We start from the raw sequence: 23,412 nt of genomic DNA on the forward strand, positions 1-23,412 counted from the left end.
GGCGGCAGGAAGGAGGAGGAGGAGAAGAAGGAGAAAACGCAAAATCCCCTTAGTTTGGGGCTTTATTGTGTGGACGTGTGAAGTGGTTTACGAATTCTGTTGAAATGCGGTCAGAATGTACAGAAATTAATGTTTTTAAGGGCTGAGTGTTTATGGCTGTTGTGGTTTATGGCTGTTGTGGTTATTTTTGTGGGGAACCCTGAAAAGTGCCAAACTCTCAGTGGTGTATAGGTATGGGACATGCCGCCCCGAGAAGTTGTAACTTGGCGCAATGAAGAAAGAAGAATAAAAATGTAGCTAGCTATAGGTTATTTCTCGGACATTTTATTTTCTTAGTGTGAGCAAGGTTATTTGATTAGCTATAAATGGCCAGAGTTCAATCCAGATAGCTAGTTACAAAGGATCATTCAGATAAATTAAAGGCATAAAAACGGCTGCATTAATATATTAAACTTATATAAAACAAGCTATTTATAATGCCAAAGAAAATACACTTAAAGGTTAAAATTATATTTACCTTGTTGCGCCTGGTGTAAATTAAGAACAGTTCCTCAGATTAGATCGTCTACCGTAATTTAAACCGGTGAACGTTAGTTGGCTACCTTGTTTGAAGCTGATTTAACTAAGGTAACACTGTAAAAATTAATATTTCTTTACATTTGGTAACGTTACCATACTTATCCATAGCTTGTTGTAACTTTTTCCCAGTTATGATTCAGTTAAATTTGCGGTTATCTTTACTTATCGACGCAGGAAAATAAAACAGCGATTTACCTCATTCAATATTTGCGCGTCTCTCAGCCCGGGAGACTCGAGCAAGGGATTGGTCTTGGTAGACATACGCGCTCTGATTGGCTATCCCCTTTAATTCATTGGTAGATTCTTGGTAGCGAACGGGGATTTGATTGGATCTCTCTACCAACAATTAAGAGACTCACGGCTTCCTCGGGGTGCCTTTAGAACTGACCTATTTTTGGCCGGATCGCAACAGCGGGGCCAGCCCTACAAACGCGAATGTCTGTGACTGACTGACTGACTGAGTGATAAAGTTACACCGCGCCTGTCTGTGACGTCGGCCGGTTCGGTCCACTAGGTTTTAACCAAGCGGCCAAAACCAGACTTCGTTTTTGAAGCTCATTTCCTGGTGTTGTAGTTCCTGGTTGCTCACTAGCGCCACTACGGATGGCTCCAGTATAGGTGTTTTCATATCCGGTTTCCATGTAAGTCTACGGTACAAATGCGATCAAAATACAAAGTCAATAATTTTTTCTCACAAGAACAAATAGTCATAATAGGTGTATTTTATTCGTCTTATGACTGTCCATGGGTCGATTTCATGATTTATTGCGTCATTTGGGTAGAGTGCCAATATTTGTTCTGGACCAATGAGGTACAGCTTGCGTCACTTCCGGATTACTGCGGATGACTGAGCTACAGTAGGGGCTACAATCTGTGGTCACTGGGGTGGGAGGTGGCGTCTCTTATCTTACTGTAAAATATTGTCTCGCAGTTATGTCAAGTTATATATTTCTACTTTCAAAAATAAAACTGGAACTCACTCAGACACCAGAGAGCCATCAGGCACCAGCCACGCCTAATACCAGCTGATCTGGCTGCTCCAGCTGTCTGTGTAGCACAGTGGGTAAGGAACTGGGCTTGTAACCGAAAGGTTGCAGGTTCGATTCCTGGGTAAGGACACTGCCGTTGTACCCTTGAGCAAGGTACTTAACTGGAATTGCTTCAGTATATATCCAGCTGTATAAATGGATACAATGTAAAATGCTATGTAAAAGTTGTGTAAGTCGCTCTGGATAAGAGCGTCTGCTAAATGCCCGTAATGTAATGTGTCACACTGGGCTGCCTGTGTAACATCTCTGCATATTGTATACTCCTGTGCTACTACTACTGTGACATTTGCAATGTTTCTAACTTTCTATTGTCTGCATCTGTGAGCCCTTTAACATAACACAGTGCTGCAATCCACATTTCTCTACAGGGACAATAAAGTCAAGTCAAGTTCAGTAGAGATGGCTTATATGAAATCCACTGTATTTTCCATGTGCAAGTAATTTCTGTCACAAAGGTCACAAGTATTTATCTATAACCTTTATATGTATAGGAAAAACTAGTTTTAAGTACATCAAGTTAAGGCCATTTTAGAAAGTGCCATGCAATTTCTGAAAACATTTTAAGAACATTATACATACTCTCCACACTGAAAGGCATCTTGTGCATGTACAAGTGCATTAGTTCAAGGTGCAGAGGTGCAGAAAAACACACTAGAGTGAAGTAAAGATCGTAGTGCCAGAAGTGACCACAGATCAGGACTCCAACCCTGTAGGGCAGTGGTGTCAAACTTGTGCCATGGAGGGCCGTGTGTATGCAGGTTTTCATTCCAACTAATTAATGCTGCCTTAATTGAGTCCAATTACTCATTCAGCCATATGCGTTTAACTGCATTGAAGCACAGAATATAAGAAAATTTTTATTTAGACAATGGGGGTCACCATAGACGTCGGGTCACCATTGTGCACAAACCTGCATCCCTAATTCAGCAAATAATTTAACTAATTATATAATCAAGATCTGAGGCTGGAATGAAAACCTGCATACACACGGCCCTCCATGGCACGAGTTTGACACCACTGCTGTAGGGTAACCTGTTCAGCAAACAAACAAACAATCCTGCCATCTGGCGGCCCAACAGGGAAAAACAGACAGAAACACAGAACCATGACAAAAAACACGTTTTCAACGTACAAAAATGCCAAGATACTCACCCACACAAAGCACTGTCTATAAGCCTATAATTAAAACTTGCAAAATCTAGGCCTTTAAAAGTTTTTTGACATCAATACTTTTCATATAAAAAAGGGGTGGGGCAGTGAATAAATAAATACATATAATAATGGCAAATATTGTGGCCTATTAAAACATTTTTTAATCTTACAAAACTATCCAGATATTTTCCCAATTAATGCACCGTATGGCTGTGGGTTGCATAAAGTTTAGCACAATAGTACCATTTATTTTACAATGTAAAAATCATATTTGTGAATAATAATAAAAAGAAAAAGAATTATTTTATTCCAAACAGCACCCAAAGCACTGGATGCAGACAATTGTTCAAACATAGTGTCGCCATTTTCACAATTTCAGGTGTAACAGCTGAATAGCTAAATTTCCGTGATGGGTGTTTCACTTTCATGTGACACATAAACTTCGAATGACAACATTCTTAACATAGAATGAGACCATCTAACTGCTCATGATATTAGCTCTCCAACAACACCAAACATGACTTTACTGCATATTAGATTGGCTAAATAGTTTAGACAAAGACCGTGAAACAAAGTCCTGGTCCCAAAAACACTTAAGTGTGCCAGGAATCTGCTAAGATAACAAGAACCTGCTGGAAGGAGATGTTAAATCCCAACATTAATATAATTCACGAGTTGTTGAATAGGCCTGATATATGTATGTGGCAAAGATCTACATGGATTAAATATTTGTTTCTTCTGCATGACTTATTAAATACAGTGAGTGATGCAGCTAATAAAAAAGTACAAAATATACAAAACTCCGCCCATCGAACACTCAGTTGAGCCAGTAAACCTAAGCAAGGAAATGCGGTCCAAAAGAGAAACCGAAACTTAACGGCCATTTTAAAAACGGAAGAGAAAGAATCCCTAGAAAAGAAGGAATTAAAATAAATGTAAAAAAACGGAGTGAACAGCCTGTTGTGGAGTGGAACTGAGGTAAGACAAGCTGAAGGTAAAGGGGAGCGGGGAGGAATAGGAATCTTCAGGTAGGCTATAATCGCATTAACCCGCGTAATTCAGAAAAACTGACAACTGGCACTAAAAAACTTAGCCTGATAAGCTAAGAGCTTTCATTACAACTTTATTCAAGACTCATCTTAAAAAGAGGTCCATAGCAGGTAAAATAGACAATACAGATAATGGCACATAGGCAATACTATCATCTCATAAAAAACACGTTCTCAACGTACAAAAATGCCAAGTTACTCACACATACAAGACATACCCCGTCTATAGCTCATTCATTCAGACTGCCAAAATCCAGGCCGGCGATTTAAAGGATTGATATCAAAATGACGCCAAGTTACGGTACTACAAACAATATAGGCTATCTTGCCTCACCGAAATTACATAAAATGTATTCCAAAGCAATGCTACCCAATATTTCCTCAATTCTTTCAAGTCACTTGACCCTGTGTGTATAAGCATGCAGTACATGGACAGGCCAAAATTATGTGTGGATGGCTTTCTCACAGTCAAGATTGATTGAATAGGCGTCTATATGTCCAATTTGTATTGGTATGTATGTATTTCGCTGCCCAGCCTTTCTGTTGTGTGAATGATTGTATGTTTCGTGGTATAAATGTCTGTTCGTAAATGTGAATGTAACATGCTGCGAGGGAAATGTCCCCATGGGGATAAAGAAGTTCTCTATGTATGTATGTATGTAAAATATGTATTTTACATGCAGTATTTATGGTACGTAGCAAATATACAATCACTTGTATATGTACTGAAATTCAGTTCAGAAGCAAGTATAAACATATGTTTTGTGGAGAAATATGCTGCCTGTAGTTACTGACCAGCAGTTTTCTACATGAATTTCAATGTGTTCCATGAGGCAATTCGAAATATTTGACACTTTGATCTGACACAAAGTTTGCATGACATTGTAAAATGGTAAGATTACAAAACACAGGGCCAAGTGACTTGAAAGAATTGAGGAAATATTGGGTAGCATTGCTTTGGAATACATCTTATTTAATTTCGGTGAGGCAAGATAGCCTATATTGTTTGTAGTACCATAACTTGGCGTCATTTTGATATCAATACTTTTAATGGCAGGCCTGGACTGGTCTTGTATGTGTGAGTAACTTGGCGTTTTTTTTACGTTGAAAACATGTTTTTTATGAGATTGTACATACATACATAGAGAACTTCTTTATCCCCATGGGGACATTTCCCTCGCAGCTTGTTACATTCACATTTACGAACAGACATTTATACCAAGAAACATACAATCATTCACACAACAGAAAGGCTGGCCAGCGAAATACATACATACCAATACAAATTGGACACATAGACGCCTATTCAATCAATCTTGACTGTGAGAAAGCCATCCACACATATGTTTGGCCTGTCCACGTACTGCATGCTTATACACACAGGGCCAAGTGACTTGAAAGAATTGAGGAAATATTGGGTAGTATTGCTTTGGAATACATCTTATTTAATTTCGGTGAGGCAAGATAGCCTATATTGTTTGTAGTACCGTAACTTGGCGTCATTTTGATATCAATACTTTTAATGGCAGGCCTGGATTTTGGCAGTCTGAATGAATGAGTTATAGACGGTGTATGTCTTGTATGTGTGAGTAACTTGGCATTTTTGTACGTTGAAAACGTGTTTTTTATGAGATCAATACATACATTGAGTATATCAGTGGGATAAAATGCACAAATAACATAATATGGTGCATACATATTTTAATGCACCAAACTTAATTTAATTACCTTTTTGTGTTACACATTTACATTATGTGGCCCTCACAGTGTATTATTATGTCTGTGCGTTATCATGTTCTTCTTGTGTGTATTTACAGGTCCGCCAATTTGGGTCAGAACCCACTTGTGAATCTGATCTGGTGTGTTCAGGTGTCCTGAGACAGGGGGCGCTGTTTCTAAAATGAGTTCCTCAGAGGAGACCAAGACTGACGATGGAACCCACGGCCCTGCGAGAAAGAGGTAAAAATGCATGAATCAGAGAGTCAATATGCTGTGAGTTAGAGCTGCAGTAAGAGGATGAGTTTAACTGGAAGCTCTGTCTCCATGTGCTGTGAGTTAGAGCTGCAGTGAGAGGATGAGTTTAACTGGAAGCTCTGTCTCCATGTGCTGTGAGTTAGAGGTGCAGTAAGATGATGAGTTTAACTGGAAGCTCTGTCTCCATGTGCTGTGAGTTAGAGCTGCAGTGAGAGGATGAGTTTAACTGGAAGCTCTGTCTCAATGTGCTGTGAGTTAGAGCTGCAGTAAGAGGATGAGTTTAACTGGAAGCTCTGTCTCCATGTGCTGTGAGTTAGAGCTGCAATAAGAGGATGAGTTTAACTTGAAGCTCTGTCTCCATGTGCTGGGAGTTAGAGCTGCAGTGAGAGGATGAGTTTAACTGGAAGCTCTGTCTCCATGTGCTGTGAGTTAGAGCTGCAGTAAGAGGATGAGTTTAACTGGAAGCTCTGTCTCCATGTGCTGAGTTAGAGCTGCAGTTAGAGGATGAGTTTAACTGGAAGCCTTGTCTCCATGTGCTGTGAGTTAGAGCTGCAGTAAGAAGATGAGTTTTACTGGAAGCTCTGTCTCCATGTGCTGTGAGTTAGAGAGCTGCAGTAAGAAGATGAGTTTAAATGGAAGCTCTGTCTCCATGTTTGTTCACAGGGTCCGGGTAGAGAGGGCAGGGTCACCTGTACCCAGCTGTCTGTCTATGAAGAGTGATCATTCAATGCATTTTCCAGTCAACTTCAGAGGAGAGTTCACAGGTGATCAAAGGTAATGAAACAAGTTCATACTGACACTATGGTTGAATAAAACTTAAATCTCAGTGGCTACCTTTTGGTTTAGTGGGGTGTATGATAGCACATTCTCGTCAACATGTGTGTATTAACTCATTTTAAAGTGTCATGATGTGTTTTATATCACATTCAGATGTGATGTGAGTTAGAGCTGCAGTAAGAGGATGAGTTTAACTGGAAGCTCTGTCTCCATGTGCTGTGAGTTAGAGCTGCAGTTAGAGGATGAGTTTAACTGGAAGCTCTGTCTCCATGTACTGTGAGTTAGAGCTGCAGTAAGGAGATGAGTTTACCTGGAAGCTCTTTCTCCATGCACTGTGAGTTAGAGCTGCAGTAAGGAGATGAGTTTACCTGGAAGCTCTGTCTCCATGTGCTGTGAGTTAGAGCTACAGTAAACGAGTTTAACTATGTTGTGTCTCATGATTTATTCTCAGGATTCCCTGCTCACTGTATTTAAGTCGTTTAGACAAGAAGAGTTCAGAGAAACGTTCCCCCTTAAAACAGGTATGATATATACTTTTTCTATTTCAATATTTGAAGTTGATTTGACTTTCAGACGATCAGATTGAATGTGTAATCAGGTTAATTAACGTTTATAAAAAGTGCTCTGACCCTCTTTGGCTCACAGAATGACTGGATTCTTTTTTAGGATCCAAAAACGATGACAGTGGAAATCTCCAAACAGAATGTTTTAAAGTTCAAAGGCTTTATTTGTCACATGCATATACATGTACATACAGTGAAATGCTGGTGAGACAAACTCTTTGTAGACTGCAACACAACGCTTCAATAATAAGAATATACAGAAAAATAAAATAAAAATAATAACATAATATAATATAACATATGAATACAATTAAAAGAGAAGAACATAAAGAGCAGTTATTTAAAAAAAAGAGCAATACAAATAAGTTTAAAAAAAGTAAGTCCTAAAATAAGTCACAGGAAGCAGTGCAACCTATGATATATAATTAAATAAGTACAATAAAGAAAAAAGAAAAATATAAAGTAAACCGTGGGACGGTAAGGTGCTGCAGTGTACATTGAGGTAAAGGTGCTATGTGCTTGTGGTGAAAATACTATTTCAGGACAGTTGTCCAGGCAGTGCAGTTAAAAGCACTGATGGCCTGAGGGAAGAAGCTCCTCCTAAGTCTCTCAGTGCTGGTCCTGTGGCTGCGTAGGCATTTGCCTGACCGCAGCAGCTCAAACAGTCCGTTGTTGGGATGGAAAGAGTCCTTCCTAATCCTCTTTGCTCTGCTTAAGCACCTCCTGGGGTACAGGTCCTGCAGAGTGGGGAGTGTGGTCCCCATGGTACGCTCAGCTGACCGCACCACCCTCTGCAGGGCTCTCCGGTCCAGAGAGGAGCAGTTCCCGTACCAGACGGTGATGTTCCCCAGCAGGATTCTCTCAATGGTTGCAGAGTAGAAGGTTTTCAGGATCTTCTTGGAGACTCTGAACTTCCTCAGCTGTCTGAGGTGATCCAGGCGCTGCCTTGCCTTTCTCACCACAGTGTTGGTGTGCAGTGTCCATGTCAGGTCCTCTCTGATGTGGACACCGAGGTACTTGAAATTTCTCACCCTCTCTACCGGTGACCCATTGATCTGTAGAGGGGTGTTGGTCCTCAGCTGTTTCTTCTTACAGAAGTCCACCACCATCTCCTTGGTTTTGCTGACGTTCAGGAAGAGACGGTTGTCCTGGCCCCACAGTGACCGGTCTGCCACCTCCTGGAGATAGGCCTTCTCGTTGTCGTTGGTGATCGGGCCTACCACCACTGTGTCGTCAGCAAACTTGACGATGGTGTTGGACTCAAACCTGGCCTCATAGTCATGTGTGTACAGGGAGTACAGCAGAGGGCTCAACACACACCCCTGGGGGGTGAGGGTGAGGGGGTTTGAGGTGTGCTTATCCACTCTAACCACCTGGGGTCTGGCAGTCAGGAAATACAGTATCCAGGCACAAATGGAGGTGTTCAGTCCCAGTCAGTCAGTATAGCAGCCAGTCTGGAGGGGACTATGGTATTGAAAACTGAGCTGAAATCAATGAACGGCAATCTTACATAGCCCCCCCTCTGTTGTCGAGGTGAGAGAGAGTGGCATGCAGAACCTGACAGACCGCATCGTCCGTGGATCTGTTGGGGTGGTAAGCAAACTGCAGAGGGTCCAAGGTGCTGGGAAGAGAGGAGCAGATGTAGTCTTTGACTAGCCTCTCAAAGCACTTCATCACCACCGAGGTGAGTGCTACCGGGCGGTAGTCATTCAGGCAGGCTGGGGAAGCGTTCTTGGGTACAGGGCCAATGGTGGACCTCTTGAAGCATGTGGGGACAACGGACTGGGCCAGGGAGAGGTTGATTATGGTGGTGAACACAGGAGCCAGGAGATCAGCGCAGGTCTTGAGGACTTGTCCGAAGATTCCGTCTAGCCCTGCTGCTTCCCTGGTGTCCACCCGTTTCCAGGCTCCCCTCACATAGTGCTCTGACAGGACAAGTGAGCTTGCAGCTCCAGGGGGAGAACTCATGTTATACATGCTAACTGTGCTAGCCGCCGGGCTAATGTTAGCATTGTTAGCCTTTAAACGTGCATAAAAATAGTTCAGCTCCACTCTGTCCTTGTAGCGATGCTTCGCATCCTTGATTGCTCGCCTCAGCCTGTAGGACACCGCCTTGTACTCCGTCATGTCCCCAGACACCAGTCCCGTGTTATAGGCAGTGGTGTGTGCGTTCAGAGCAACGCGGATGGATCTGTCACCCCACGGTTTCTGGTTAGGAAAACACTTAACTTTCACTGTAGGGATAACTTTGTCCACCACCGTTGTAATGAAGCCGGTCACCACTTCTGTAAACACGTTGACGTCATCAGAGGTGGACTGGAACCTGTCCCAGTCGACGTCGTCCAGCGCGTCCTGTAGAGTGTCCTCTGATTGGGCGGTCCAGCTCTTGACCTCTCGTGACACCACCTCTTCCCATACCATCCGTTGTTTGTATTCTGTTATCAGGAAGATGGCGGCATTGCCTGATTTGCCAAATGATGGTAGAGAGGTAGCCTTGTAGCCCTCCTTGAACGGTGAATAGCAGTGATCAAATATCTTGTCCTTTCGGGTAGGACATTTGACGTGTTGGTAAAAGCTTGGCATAAGGTTTGCCTTGTTGAAGTCCCCTGCCACGATGAGGGCAGCGTCTGGGTGCTTGGTCTGTAGTCCGCTTAGCACATCATGTAACACCGACAAAGCCTCGTCGTGTCCGCTTGTGGTGGAATGTAAACAGCCCTAGTGATCACTGCGGAAAACTCCCGGGACAGGTAGAATGGACACTCAGCACTCAGTTTGTATAGTTAGCATTAAAAAATGTATTGCACTGAGAAACTTAATTCAACTCAACAACTAAATTATTCCAAGGACATTTGTGATTCATCACAAGTACTGTCCCTAAAAAACATAAATCAGGAGCAAAAGCTGCATTTCGAATATAGCCTTTAGACCTGCTGCTTGATGTGTTCTAAAGTATCTTTTCCTGTCCTGGCCTTCCTACAAGAGAAAACATGAGACATTGCAGGCATTTAGTAGTCACTCTTATTCAGAGCGACTTATACAACCTTTTACGCAGCATTTACATTGCTTCCTTTTATACAGCTGGATATGAACTGAAGCAATGCAGGTTAAGTACCTTGCTCAAGGGTACAACAGCAGTGTCCTACCTGGGATTCAAACCAGCTCCTTACCCATTATACTACACTGCCACCCATAATAAAGCAAGGCTTTGTTTCCATTGCTCTGATACAGCAACCCTCTTCATGTGTTTATTTCACACTGAGATAGCACACCTCTTCGTGTGTTTATTTCACACTGATACAGCACACCTCTTCATGTGTTTATTTCACACTGATACAGCACACCTCGTCATGTGTTTATTTCACACTGAGACAGCATACCCTCTTCATGTATTTATTTCACTCTGATACAGCACACCTCTTCATGTGTTTATTTTACACTCTGATACAGCACACCTCTAAATGTGTTTATTTCAGTCTCTCCTGCGCACTCTAATGAAGCTGAAGAAGAGTGAAAAGTTGAAACTGTTTCAGAGCCATCTGAGTCAGGGTTGCCCAGAATGCTTTAACAGTAGAAGAACAGAAGATCCTTCTCTACTGGATATGTTTATGAAGATGAAGGAATTGTTCAAGAGTCATCAAATTGCTGATTACCCAGAATGCACTGAGAGAGAGCAAGAGGATCCTGAGGCCCTGTACATAGTTGAGAAGATGCTGGAGACCTGTGGCATTGAGGGGTCTCTGAAGATCACACTCCATATCCTGAGGAACATGAAGAAGAAGGATGTCACTGACCCACTGGAGAGAGATGAGCAGCACAGTAAGAATTTTCTCTCATTGCTACTGTGGCCATTAGAATGCTGAAATGAGTTTAGCCAACAAATATAACAGAGTACAAAATAACAGAGTACTGATTTATAGTATTCACACTTTGATAATAATGTTTTACATCAACAGTCTTGCATATAAAAACCATCACACACAACATGTACAGGAAGGCATTTCAATTCAAATAGCATCCAGCAGTAATAATGGGGGCAATCAAATGCACATGAGATTAAATGTTTTCGAAAGACTTTAAAACCAGGAGCCTTGGGATCAAAAGCCGGTTACTAAACCACTGCCCCATCAGACTGACTGCCCTGAGGTTTTATCCTGGATTAAAGAGCACCGATCATAATAATTATAAGATAATGAAATTACTGCATGACCCATGAAGGCCATATTTACCATAAAGACACATCATACTATGAACAATTAAGAAATTGAATGTTGAAATGGAAATTAATCCTTTTTATGTTTTCATTGTTGTGTGTACAGCAGTTTGTGAGAAGTGTGAAACACTACTAGAGGTATGGGCAACACTACTTGAAGGTGCAGTTATAGCATATAGGGCATATCTTCATGATACATAACAAGTAAACCTTGCCTGTTAATTTCACAATGTGTCCTCATGATACAGAATTATTTCATATTAACAGAAGAGATGTGACAAGGCTGGCCTTGTTTCGCATGTGTAATCAAAAATATTGTTAACTGTTCCATGTTTCCTACATTGGCGTTAATCAGTAATAACCTCTTGTTACCAAATTAGTTACAATTTAACTACATAGGTATAGCTAACTTAATGTGCAGCACTTTCAGAGCTGTGTAAAACATTGAAAACTGCATAAGTATTTTTTGTCTATTTCTGTTATTTTAAACATTGGTTCCCATATTTCCTCTTCTCAGATGAATTCATAGAAAGAGCCCGGCAGGCACTGAAAACTCATCTGAAGAAGAGGTTTGAATGCATATTTGAAGGTTTAGCAAAGCAGGGCCACCAGACCCTCCTCAATGAGATCTATACAGAGCTGTATATCACAGAGGGGGGAAGTAGGGGGGTCAATGATGAACATGAGATCAGACAGATTGAGATAGCATGGAAGAGACAAACCACACATGAGACTGCAATCATCTGCAATGACATCTTTAAGCCTTCACCTGGACAAGAGAAACCAATCAGAACTGTGCTTACAAAGGGCATCGCTGGCATTGGGAAAACAGTCTCTGTGCAGAAGTTCATTCTGGACTGGGCAGATGGAAAAGCCAATCAGGACATTGATTTCATCTTCACTCTTCCTTTCCGAGATCTGAATCTGAAAAAGGAGAGAGAATTTAGTCTCATGGAACTTCTGCAGCAATACTTTCCACAACTGAAAGAGATCAAAAGTTTTGAAGATGATGAAGTCAAAGTTGTGTTCATCTTTGATGGTCTGGATGAGTGTCGACTTCCTCTAAATTTCCAAAGCAATGAGATTTGCTGTGATATAACAGAGTCATCATCATTGGATGTGCTGCTGACCAACCTCATTAAGGGGAATCTGCTTCCCTCTGCCCTCCTCTGGATCACCTCCCGACCAGCAGCAGCCAATCAGATCCCTCCTGAGTGCGTCCACCAGGTGACAGAGGTACGAGGATTCAATGACCCACAGAAGGAGGAGTACTTCAGGAAGAGAATCAGAGATCGGAACAAGGCCAGCAAAATTATCTCACACATAAAGTCATCCAGGAGTCTCTACATCATGTGTCACATACCAGTCTTCTGCTGGATTTCTGCTACTGTTCTGGAGACAATGTTGGATAAAGTAAGTGGAGACCTGCCCAAAACCCAGACTGAAATGTACACACACTTCCTGCTCATTCAGACTAATGTGAAGAATGAGAAGTATCATGGCACCAATGAGACAACCCCAAAGAAAATGTCAGCATCAAATACAGAAATCATCCTGAAACTGGGGCAGCTGGCTTTACTACAGCTGGAAAGGGGCCATCTGATATTCTATGAAGAGGACCTGAGAGAGATGGGCATTGATGTCAGTGAAGCTTCAGTGTACTCTGGGGTGTGCACAGAGATCTTTAAAGAGGAGTGTGGGTTGGGTGAGGAGAAGGTCTACTGCTTTGTGCATCTGAGCATTCAGGAGTATCTGGCTGCCTTGTTTGTGTTTCATTCATGTGTGAATGAGAACAGAAATGTACTCAGAGCAGAACAATCAAAACCTCACAGTGACAGAGTCAGAGTGCAGCTGTCTGAGTTACACAGGACTGCAGTGGATCAGGCCTTAGAGAGTAAGAATGGACACCTGGACCTTTTCCTCAGATTCCTTCTAGGTCTCTCTCTGGACTCCATTCAGACTCTATTAGGAGGAATACTGACAAAGACAGGAAGCAGTTCAAAGAGCATTAAGGGAACAGTCCAGTACATTAGGACAAAGATCGAAGATGAATCTTCAGCAGAAAGGATCATCAATCTGTTCCACTGTCTCAATGAACTGAATGACAACTCTCTAGTGGAGGAAATCAAGAATTTCCAGAGATCAGGAAAACTCTCTAATGAAAAGCTAAAACCACACCAATGTTCAGCCCTGGCCTTTGTGTTACTGATGTCAGAGGAGATCCTGGATGAGTTTGACTTGAAGACCTACAACACATCAGCAGCAGGTTATCAGAGACTGCTACCAGTAGTCGGGAACTGCAGGAAGGCCATGTGAGTATTATGTAATAATTAAAGTAGATAATGACAGCATGTTTTTATAAACACTTCATAGTTAAAGTGAAAATAGAATACAATAAAATTGTCGGGCAAGTGTGAATTATGATTTTTGAGTCAAGCTATTTTAACAGATTGTGCCCTCATTTAATGAATACAGAAGTACCATCAATATAAAAAATGTATCCAACATGTAAAATGTATTTTATTAGATTTAATTTACATATTATCATTAAAGATACCAGTTATTAAATACATCATGAATTCATTGTTAGGCAAACTAATGTGATGGATCAATAATGGTCCAAACATACAACTCACAGATTTAAATGTAGAGAGGGTATAGTGTGTTACAGTATTAATATGAACATATTCCCCATCAAATAAAAAAATACAAGCTACACTTCCTTTACACAAAATTAGACAGACATGAAAAATAAATAATATAATTGTGAAAAAAATGAATGAAAGGTACCGCAGAACCACAGCTTGTCTGTCCCACTGTGACCCAGGATGGTAAAATAAGCAGCTAAAGAATCAAGATCAGAGATCCAAGACTGTGATCATAAAAGACCAAGGCAGAGCTGAGAAGCAAGGCAAATGGTACAAGATCAAAGGCTCACTTTTGCTTTACAGGCCAACACTTTATTTCAATTTTATTTTATTTGTATAGCGCTTTTAACAAAGGAGCTTTGTCACAAAGCAGCTTTTCAGAGAACCGGCCCCCAAAGAGTAAGCCTAGGACAACAGTGGCAAGGAAAAACTCCCTGACTGATAACAGGAAGAAACCTTGAGCAGAACCGGACTCAGAGGGGGAACCCATCTGCCGCAGGCAGGCACCGGTTTGTTATGGAAAATCAACAGTGGCAGGAGGCGGGGTGCCCAGCTGGACTAGCTGGTCTAGGGCTGGAGCTGCGGGTCGGGGGGGGGGGGGTGCTCAGCAAACTTTGGCTAGAGCTCCGGGCAGGTGCCCAGAGCCGAGGATGACAAGAAAAAAAAAACGTTGTTAGGGGGTTCAAATGGTAGATTAGAAACAGAGGTGCCCACGTGCAATAAGGAAAACCCCGGCAGAATAAGGCTATGGCAGCATAGCTAAGGGAAACAGAGGCAGGGGCCAACGCAGCCATGAGGGCAGGCTTGAGACAGTCATCACTAGATCATGACCAGTTCAGCTTAACACAGCACTACCAATGATGATCCAGTGACAGCACTAACCGCTCAGTCTACCAGAGAATCTATAACTATGCCCGCCACCCACTCCTGCCCCTCAAATATAAGAGAGACTAAAAATATATGTTTTGAGCCTAGCTTTAAATAAGGTGATAGTGTCTGTGTCTCGAACATGGGCAGGCAACTTGTTCCACAGGAGGGGAGCATGATAGGAGAAGGCTCTACCACCTATGGTACTTTTAGATATTCTAGGAATAACAAGGAGGCCTGCACCCTGAGAACAGAGCATTCATGAGGGAATATAAGGAAGAAGTAAATCATTTAAGTACAAAGGGGCAAGCCCATGTAAGGCTTTAAAGGTAAGAAGTAGTATCTTATAGTCTATTCGGAATTTTACTGGCAACCAGTGAAGCGATGCTAACACTGGGCTGATGTGCTCGAATCTCCTTGTTCTAGTGAGAATACGAGCTGCTGCATTTTGAATTAGCTGGAGCCCTTTCAGAGAGGAATTTGCACATCCAGACAAAAGAGCATTGCAGTAATCTAATCTTGAAGTAACAAAAGCATGAACTAGCTTTTCTGCATCATGTAAGGACAGTATTTTCCGAATTTTTGAGATGTTTCTCAAGTGATAAAAAGCAACCCTGAACCAAGAGAGTGCCTGTCCAAGGAGGCCTACAAGATTTTCAAGTCTATCCAGAAGGATGAGGTGATCAACTGTGTCAAATATTGCACTTAAGTCTAAAAGCACAAGTACAGAGATGCAGCCATGGTTGGAAGCGAGGAGTAGGTCATTGAGTACTTTGACCAGGGCTGTTTCAGTGCTGTGAGAGGGTCTAAAACCAGATTGAAAAACTTCCAAAATATGATTGGGGTGCAAAAATGAACCAAGTTGTTTTGAAATGGCCCTTTCTAGTATTTTAGAAAGGAATGGGAGGTTCAAGATAAGCCTGTAGTTAGACAGGTCATTCACATCCAAGTTTGGCTTCTTAAGAAGGGGTTTGATGGCTGCAAGTTTAAGAGTCTGTGGTATGTGTCCAGATGTTAATGACACATTGACAATATGTAACATTGGTGTTCCAATCACGGGTAATATCTCCTTGAAAAGCTTTGTAGGGATAGGGTCTAGAAGACAAGTAGAAGATTTTGAGGAATTAACTATGGCATTAAACTCCATGAGATCTATTGGAGCAAAAGACTTCAGATAGGCCGCCCGTCTTTCTGAAGATTCTTATGAAGATTCTGCATCCGTGCGCTGAGCGGATGGAAGGGCAGACCCTATATGAGGGGTGGTAGGAGAACTTTGAATCTTGCCCCTGATTTTTATTATTTTGTCATCAAAGAAATTCATGAGGTCATTGCTACTAAATGATATTGAGGCACATGGATCAACTTGATTCTTGGTCAGTCTGGCAACAGTGTTAATCAGGTGCCTAGGATTGTTTCTATTTTCATCTATTAAAGTAGAAAAGTATGAGGAACGTGCTGTGGAGAGGGCATGTTTATAAGTTAGTAGACTGTCTTTCCAGTCCTGGAGGAATACCTGCAATTTAGTAGAACGCCGTGCATCAGTATACTCAGAGCATCAATAACTTTAAATCCTCATTATAACTCTTCACCACTCAATGTGATTACTGTTACATTGCACTTATCAGATTTTACAGTGTATTGCGCTGTTCAAAAATACAATAATATATTAACTCTCTTTTGCAGACTGAACAGCTGTGGCCTCACAGAGAAGTCCTGTGAAATTGTGGCCTCTGCTCTTCAGTCATCAAACGCACCCCTGAGAGATCTGGACCTCAGAAACAATAACCTGGGAGATTCAGGAGTGAAGCTGCTCTGTGCTGGACTGATGAGTCCAGACTGTAAACTGCAGAGACTGGACCTCAGCTACAATAACCTGGGAGATTCAGGAGTGAAGCTGCTCTGTGCTGGACTGATGAGCTCAAACTGTAAACTACAGACACTGGGGTGAGTAGTGCTGTGCCCTGTGTGACCTTAACTAAATAGAATTGGTGAATATGGCTCTGTGCAGTGAAATATAGGGTTGCCAGGTTTATGGTTCATGACCATAACGTATGGTTTCAGTGAAATGTGTAATATCAGGTCACAGGTGATGACTGAATGCTGAATGCATGATTGACATTGTAAAATATTGACCACTTCAGTACAGTAATATGTTTCACGTCTATCTTAACATAACAAAAATAACATAACATAACATAATGACGAGAATAGGCCATTCAGCCCGACATGCTCGCCATTTTCCTACCTACCACTAGTGCTTGGTTTACCTACAAACTAGATAGTATCCAGCACCATATGGTCATAAACTCTGTAAAACTGACTGACATGTTGGTCACCAGTCGGCACCCTGAGCCGATCAGAGGAGGATGGGTTTCCCCTTGCGCCTGATTCCTTCTGAGGTTTCTTCCCATCTGCCACAGGGAGTTTTTCCTTGCCACTGAGGCCTTAGGCTTGCTCCTGTGGGGGTTTAGGCCAGGGTTGTCTGTAAAGCGTATTGTGACTACTGCTGTAAAATACGCTATACAGATAAATTTGATATCAAGCCTGGTCTTGACAACCCCCAGAGTTTCTGCCTCTACTGCATGACTTGCCAAGCTATTCTACGCAGTGACTACTCTTTGTGTGAAAAAATACTTCCTTTATACTCACTACTATCCCAGCATCCTGTTGGCTTTTTTACTGCAACAGCTCAGTGCCTAGAACCTGAAAGGTTTTGATCAACTATTACTCCCAAAATTGAGCACATTCCAATGTCGTTCTTCCCATAAAGTAATCTAGCCTGATGTTTTTTTTCCCACATGTAGAACTTTACATTGAGCTGTATTGAGTTTCATTTGCCAGGTTTCCACCGACTTCTGGATTCACTTCTGTCACATATTGCAGTCTTCATCCATCCCCATTATTCACTACCTCCTCTGCACTCTAATGAAATCCATACTTACACTAGAGCTACCGTGGTTACTGCATTACCGCAGAAACGCAATCACGTGTTGACGACAGGGAAACTTAATGCTACAGGGCATAGGTGGCTTGCTGCCCTAGCCACGTACGATTTTGAAGTAAAATATCGCCCTGAGAAGGTCAATGTTGAGGCTGATTTGCTTTCCCGAAACTGGACACTGAGACGTGGAGAAACCTTTCACAGGGTGATGTGAAGGTGATTTGTGGTCGTGTGCATGTGCAGGAGTCTAGTGACAGTGATGTGCACTTGGCAGACAAACTAGGTGTTCCAGCAGAAGGTGTTCCTGAGCTGTATGCTTTTGCAACTCTTCTCAATTTGGGTCAGCTAGAACAGTTCACCCGAGAAGACCTGCGAAAAGCGCAGCTAGAGGACAGTGTTCTCAGAGTAGTTAGAGAGGCTTTGAACACAGGTCAGTGGCCGGCAAACTAGAGCTGCCGCGGTTACTGCATTACCGTGGTAACGCAATCACGTCACGTCCACCGCAAGCTGATCACCGCTTCACCGCTGGGTTTTGTTTTTTTCCCATTTATTTTAGGCCAATTGTTTATGTTCCAATTTTTGCTTGTAAAAGTTGTGATCTGAAATAAATGCAATGCAATTTTTAAAATAATTATAATTATTATTGTGTAGCCTATTTCCTTCACTCCATGTGTTCGAAAGTTTTCACTCACAGTTGCGCAGTTAACGTTCTGATTGGAGAACGTGTCACCCAGAACGTGCTTTGCAACTGTTGGCTATGGAAAGTTTTCGCTTCAAATTAGGCTAAAAACATGGATCTTGTAGCGAAACCCAACGTTACTTCTCCTGTTTGGGAACATTTTGGCTTTGAGCCCGATGAAGATGGAAAGCCAAAGAATTTGGATGAGGCAGTGTGCCGCATTTGCAGCAAGAAAATCAACGTCATGCGAGGAAACAGGACAAATTTAGCATCGCATCTTAGGACCACACATCATCCGTTATACAATGCAATGAAAGGTACCCCATCTACCTCGGGGGGTACCGGCTCGGCACTACGTCAGTTAGGAGTCTCAGAGGCATTTGCCAGAGTGACTAAATACAACCGGGACAGCAACAAGTGGCGAGCACTTACAACAACTGTAACAAAGTATTTGGTTGTGGAGATGGTGCCCTTCCAGACTGTAGGAAAGCCATCATTCCGAGCTATGCTTCAGTCCTTCGACAAGCAGTATGAACTGCTGGGCAGAACCTATTTTTCGGAAACAGCCATTCCAGAAATGTACTTGACAGTAAAAAACGAAATCGTAGCCCGGAGGTTTAAATTATTATTTTTTATGGCGGTTACCGCAACGGTTTGAATGGCTTCGCTAATTTTTGCGGTAAGGAAATAAATCAATCCCGCAGCAGCTCTAACTTATACCCCACTCTCTTTCTCATGCTGACCTTGTGATGAAGATGAGTTGTACTCCTTCACATTACACACCTGTGTGTGCTGCAGGGTTGTGGCGTTTCTGAAGATGTTGAGCATTAAATCAGATATTATTACTGTTGGTAAATCAACTATCAACTACTGGATTTCAGAACATTTAAATTCTACAGCAGTTGGCTTTACTTATCTTGCTAGGCAGAGAGTAGAGGTTGCACAGGGTCATTATATAGCAGAAACACAAGGAGACTCCTCACTGCTATATAGAGCACAGGGTCATTATATAGCAGAAACACAAGGAGACTCATCACTGCTATATAGAGCACAGGCTCATTATATAGCAGGAACATTATTACTGTCCATAGCCACGCTCCCAAACACCATCTAAAAGCACCCTCCCCTAGGCCTGGAAGCTAGGCCTCTTATAGAGCCCATGGTTAGGTAATGGGCCACAGCTGCAGCAATACCTCTCTGTAGGGCCGATGCTGCCCCCTGGTGGACAGCACCCCAATTCCTTTCCTGGCATCACGTTAAACAGGCAAAAGCTTTGAGGATATGCTGTGGGGCACTCAGAACAACACCAATTAATGCATTACTAATGAGATGGGAGAAACACCACTGAGGCATAGATGAATAAAACTTGCTTCGCATAAGTGTATTAAGTTTAAATGATCTAGTGTAGATCACCCTGCTAAGCCTCCTGTTGAGAACACATGGGAAGTGGACATGCATAGGATTAATTGTTAATTAATTGTGCTGCAACATGACGAACAGACAAACCAACTAATAAATAACTCTCCAGTGCTTCCTCAGGCAGCATGTGAGGAGGGCATCCAATTGATCTGGCGTAATCTGAATTATGGAGTGAAACATTCAGGCGAAGAGCCACTTCCTCCAAATGGCTGAACACTACAGGGTCAGTCTCTGTGATGCAGCTACCTGGAACAAACTGTCAAAGCATCCACACAAAAGAGCACATAATGAGGACTAGCATTTTCAGCTAGGTCAGCCAGGCTCAAGCCTCTAGCTATCTCTTGCCTGTATAGGAAACAACAGTTTTCCTATTTGGCTCAATTCAGAAAATATAACTAGAACTAGATTAATCATTTTTAATACAAACCATTCACACCTACATCCTAATTATGATTTCATACCATAATGGAATTTCTGGGACATGCCATTCAAAAACTAACATGGCTAGCTAACCTAAGTTTTAATACCTTTAAAGGTTCACACAAAGTAAGGTAACTCAATACAGTTTGATGTTTTAGGATACAAACACTGTTTCTAATCTATCTATTGATTACATTTAAATGTTTTTCATAGCCTATTGGCAACTGGTGAAAACTTATCACGATACTGTACATTTGTAGTGTAGTCAGGTTATCCACTAGGTGGAGCCCTAGGCTTTTCGAAACAGGATATACCAACCAATGTAAGACGTCAGTGAGGTAGTGAGGTAGCTTGCTCAGGAGATTGAGTGCAGCCGTGCTGTATGTATGCCACAGTTCTTTAAGCTCCAAAGTAACGTTTATCATAAACTCTTCTATGTGGTCCTGGTAATGGTAAATGGACTGCATTTATATAGCGCTTTTATCCAAAGCGCTTTACAATTGATGCCTCTCATTCGCCAGAGCAGTTAGGGGTTAGGTGTCTTGCTCAAGGACACTTCGACTCGCCCAGGGCGGGGTTTGAACCGGCAACCCTCCGACTGCCAGACAATCGGTCTTACCTCCTGAGCTATGTCGCCCCCATGGTCCTGTTCTTTTCCCTTCTGAAGTTATCCCAGCATTATTCTGCAGTTCCCGTTGAATGTCTTCCCTTTTCGATCCTGTTATGTTCCCTTGCTCTGTGAGTCTGCGTGCATGTCTTAATCCTGCAGGTGGAGTTGATTGCTCTATCAAAAATATGCAATCTGTTAGTCACGAAAAGACTGTTTACGATTACATACATTTGGATCCTTTGATATGCACACACATTACAGCACCCAAAAAATACTTATGGTAAAACAATGTGCTTACATATCACCAAAACAAACTTTTATTTGGCAATATCTCCCAAAATGTTTATCAAAATCCCTTACCTTTCGTTGGAGAGAAAGCAAGGGTCATTCTGAGGGTTTATCCTGAAATACATCACTCAAGCTGCACCACCTAACCAAAAAATAAAATCTGTGTTACGTTTTGCCCTGCTCTGCCCTACTAACATAAATGTGGTAAAAAGCAACCGGTGTTGAAGCAAGGCATGTACAGTGAATCTACGTACTCTGGTATCGATCAACCAATGGGAATATTGTGACATTATGACATATTTTCATTGACAGCCCCCTCTCATTAACATTTGGATGAAAAAATACAGAAATACAGAAATATATATATATCTATATACAGACATAAATTAATTTAAACATAAATAAGGAAATAAATATATACAGAAATAAATGAATCAAGCAATAAATACATATGGAAATGAACATCCACAGAAATTAATGAATCAAGAAATAAATATCGAAATAAATGCAAATACCCATTTGTCAGATTTTGTCTATTAATTTATTTCTGTGTACATTCATTTATTTTTTCATTTTCTTGCTTTTGTATTCATTTATTTATGTATTTATACATTAATTCATTTATTGCGTCATTTATTTATTTATTATTTTTAAATTTTTGGTCCTCCATATACCTGTAGTACCAGTCAATGGCAATAATCAGTTGTGGTGTTTCTCTGCAGCCAGTAGATGGCGCTGCAGTGTATTTCATTTGCCGCCTTGGTTACATTATTAGATGAAGATTGAATGTTTTTAAAATATAAAGATGTTTGTAGACTGAAGGTGAGGTAAAGTACACCCTAGTGATCATACTAGTGCTGTTTCTTGTGTTTGCAAATGAAATATGTTTGCAATCATGTTGTGTCCCATGTGATATCATCGCAACATGGAACAGTTTTGTTAATGAAATCCTTGCAGGAAGCCCCCAACTTTGAGTTGAATTGGCTCCTTATTTTTAGTTATTTTTTGTTAATTGAGCCAAGTGATAACCTTTTTTTTGTGGATTAGTCAGAATACTTTATGAACGTAATTAATATAAACTCTTCCTGTTTTTGTGTGTATTGTGTACATCCCAGGAATGCACGTACTGTACAAATAGGCAATTCCACATTTATCTGCTGCCAAGGTACACAGTGTGACAATTAGCAGTGAATTTCAATTGTGTGTGTGTTTGTGTGTGTGCATGTGTGTGTGTGTGTGTCTGTGTGTGTGCGCATGTGTGTTGTGTGCGGTTGTGTGTGTATACGTGTGCATATTTTTGTATGTGTGTGTGTGTGTGTATACGTATGTGTGTTATGTATGTGTTATACTTATGCGTGTGTGCGTGTTTATGTGTTGTGTGTGTGTGTTTGTGTGTGTCTGTGTGTTGTGCGTGTGTGTGTGTATACGTATGTGTGTTATATGTGTGGTGTGTATGTGCGTGTGTGTGTGTGTGCACATGTGTGTTGTGTGTGTGTGTGTACGTGTGCATGTGTGTGTGCATGTGTATGTGTGTGTGGTCTCTCCACAGGCTGGGTTGGTGTAATCTCACAGAGGGCTGCTGTGATGTTCTGGCCTCAGTCCTGCGCTCTCCTCACTCAGAGCTGAGAGATCTGGAGCTCAGAGACAATGAGCTGCAGGATTCAGGAATGAGAGCGCTCTCTGCTGGACTGGAGGACCCACACTGTAAACTGCAGAGACTGAGGTGAGTACAAACACTAAAGCCGCGTTTCCACCAAAATTACCCGGAACTTTCAGTCCCAGGAACTACTTTACCAGGAACTAAAAGGTTCCTTCAGCCAATGGTTGTCTGCGTTTCCACCGGGGTCTAAAGTACCGCGAAGATTAGGCAAATTAGCCCACTGACGTATGAAAAAGTGACGTTGTCGTCGGTCCATCTGTCATATGATTACTTCTGTAACCCCATACTACCACCGAAGTAGCCTACATTATTTTCTAATAACCGGGACAGCCCGGAGGGGTTTATTCCACTTATATACAACGGGTTACCAACAATGACTATATATGGTTACTTTTGTATTTATTGATTTTCATATATCCTCTCAAACACATTATGTTTTTATGCGAACATTCGCTTTCATGTCTTGACATCCGAAGCGACAGAATGCATTCACATTTATATGTATAACTGGCAACAACAGCAGAAAA

General features: G+C 41.8%; 1 protein-coding gene and 1 long non-coding RNA gene across 3 annotated transcripts in view; both read left to right on the forward strand.

Moving 5' to 3' along the window:
* The window catches only part of LOC118218903 (protein NLRC3-like), a gene marked incomplete at its 3' end in the record, with an annotated part of 237,255 nt that extends 214,321 nt beyond the window's left edge, over window positions 1–22,934 (forward strand). The window contains exons 6-10 of the mRNA XM_035401647.1: window positions 7,032–7,101; window positions 10,617–10,959; window positions 11,871–13,665; window positions 16,552–16,812; window positions 22,775–22,934. Coding sequence (XP_035257538.1) covers window positions 7,032–7,101; window positions 10,617–10,959; window positions 11,871–13,665; window positions 16,552–16,812; window positions 22,775–22,934 — 2,629 coding nt within the window. The remainder of the gene's footprint in view (window positions 1–7,031; window positions 7,102–10,616; window positions 10,960–11,870; window positions 13,666–16,551; window positions 16,813–22,774) is intronic.
* On the forward strand, window positions 3,602–6,523 carry LOC118218960. Of its 2 annotated transcripts, none has more exons than XR_004763605.1 (3): window positions 3,602–3,758; window positions 5,647–5,788; window positions 6,467–6,523. It is a non-coding gene; the product is annotated as an uncharacterized LOC118218960 (long non-coding RNA). The 2 variants fall into 2 exon arrangements; XR_004763604.1 differs by having other exon boundaries at window positions 3,605–3,808.
* Window positions 22,935–23,412: the final 478 nt, after the last annotated feature.

This window comes from Anguilla anguilla, chromosome 19 (genome assembly GCF_013347855.1).
Source record: "Anguilla anguilla isolate fAngAng1 chromosome 19, fAngAng1.pri, whole genome shotgun sequence".
Lineage (NCBI taxonomy): Eukaryota > Metazoa > Chordata > Actinopteri > Anguilliformes > Anguillidae > Anguilla > Anguilla anguilla.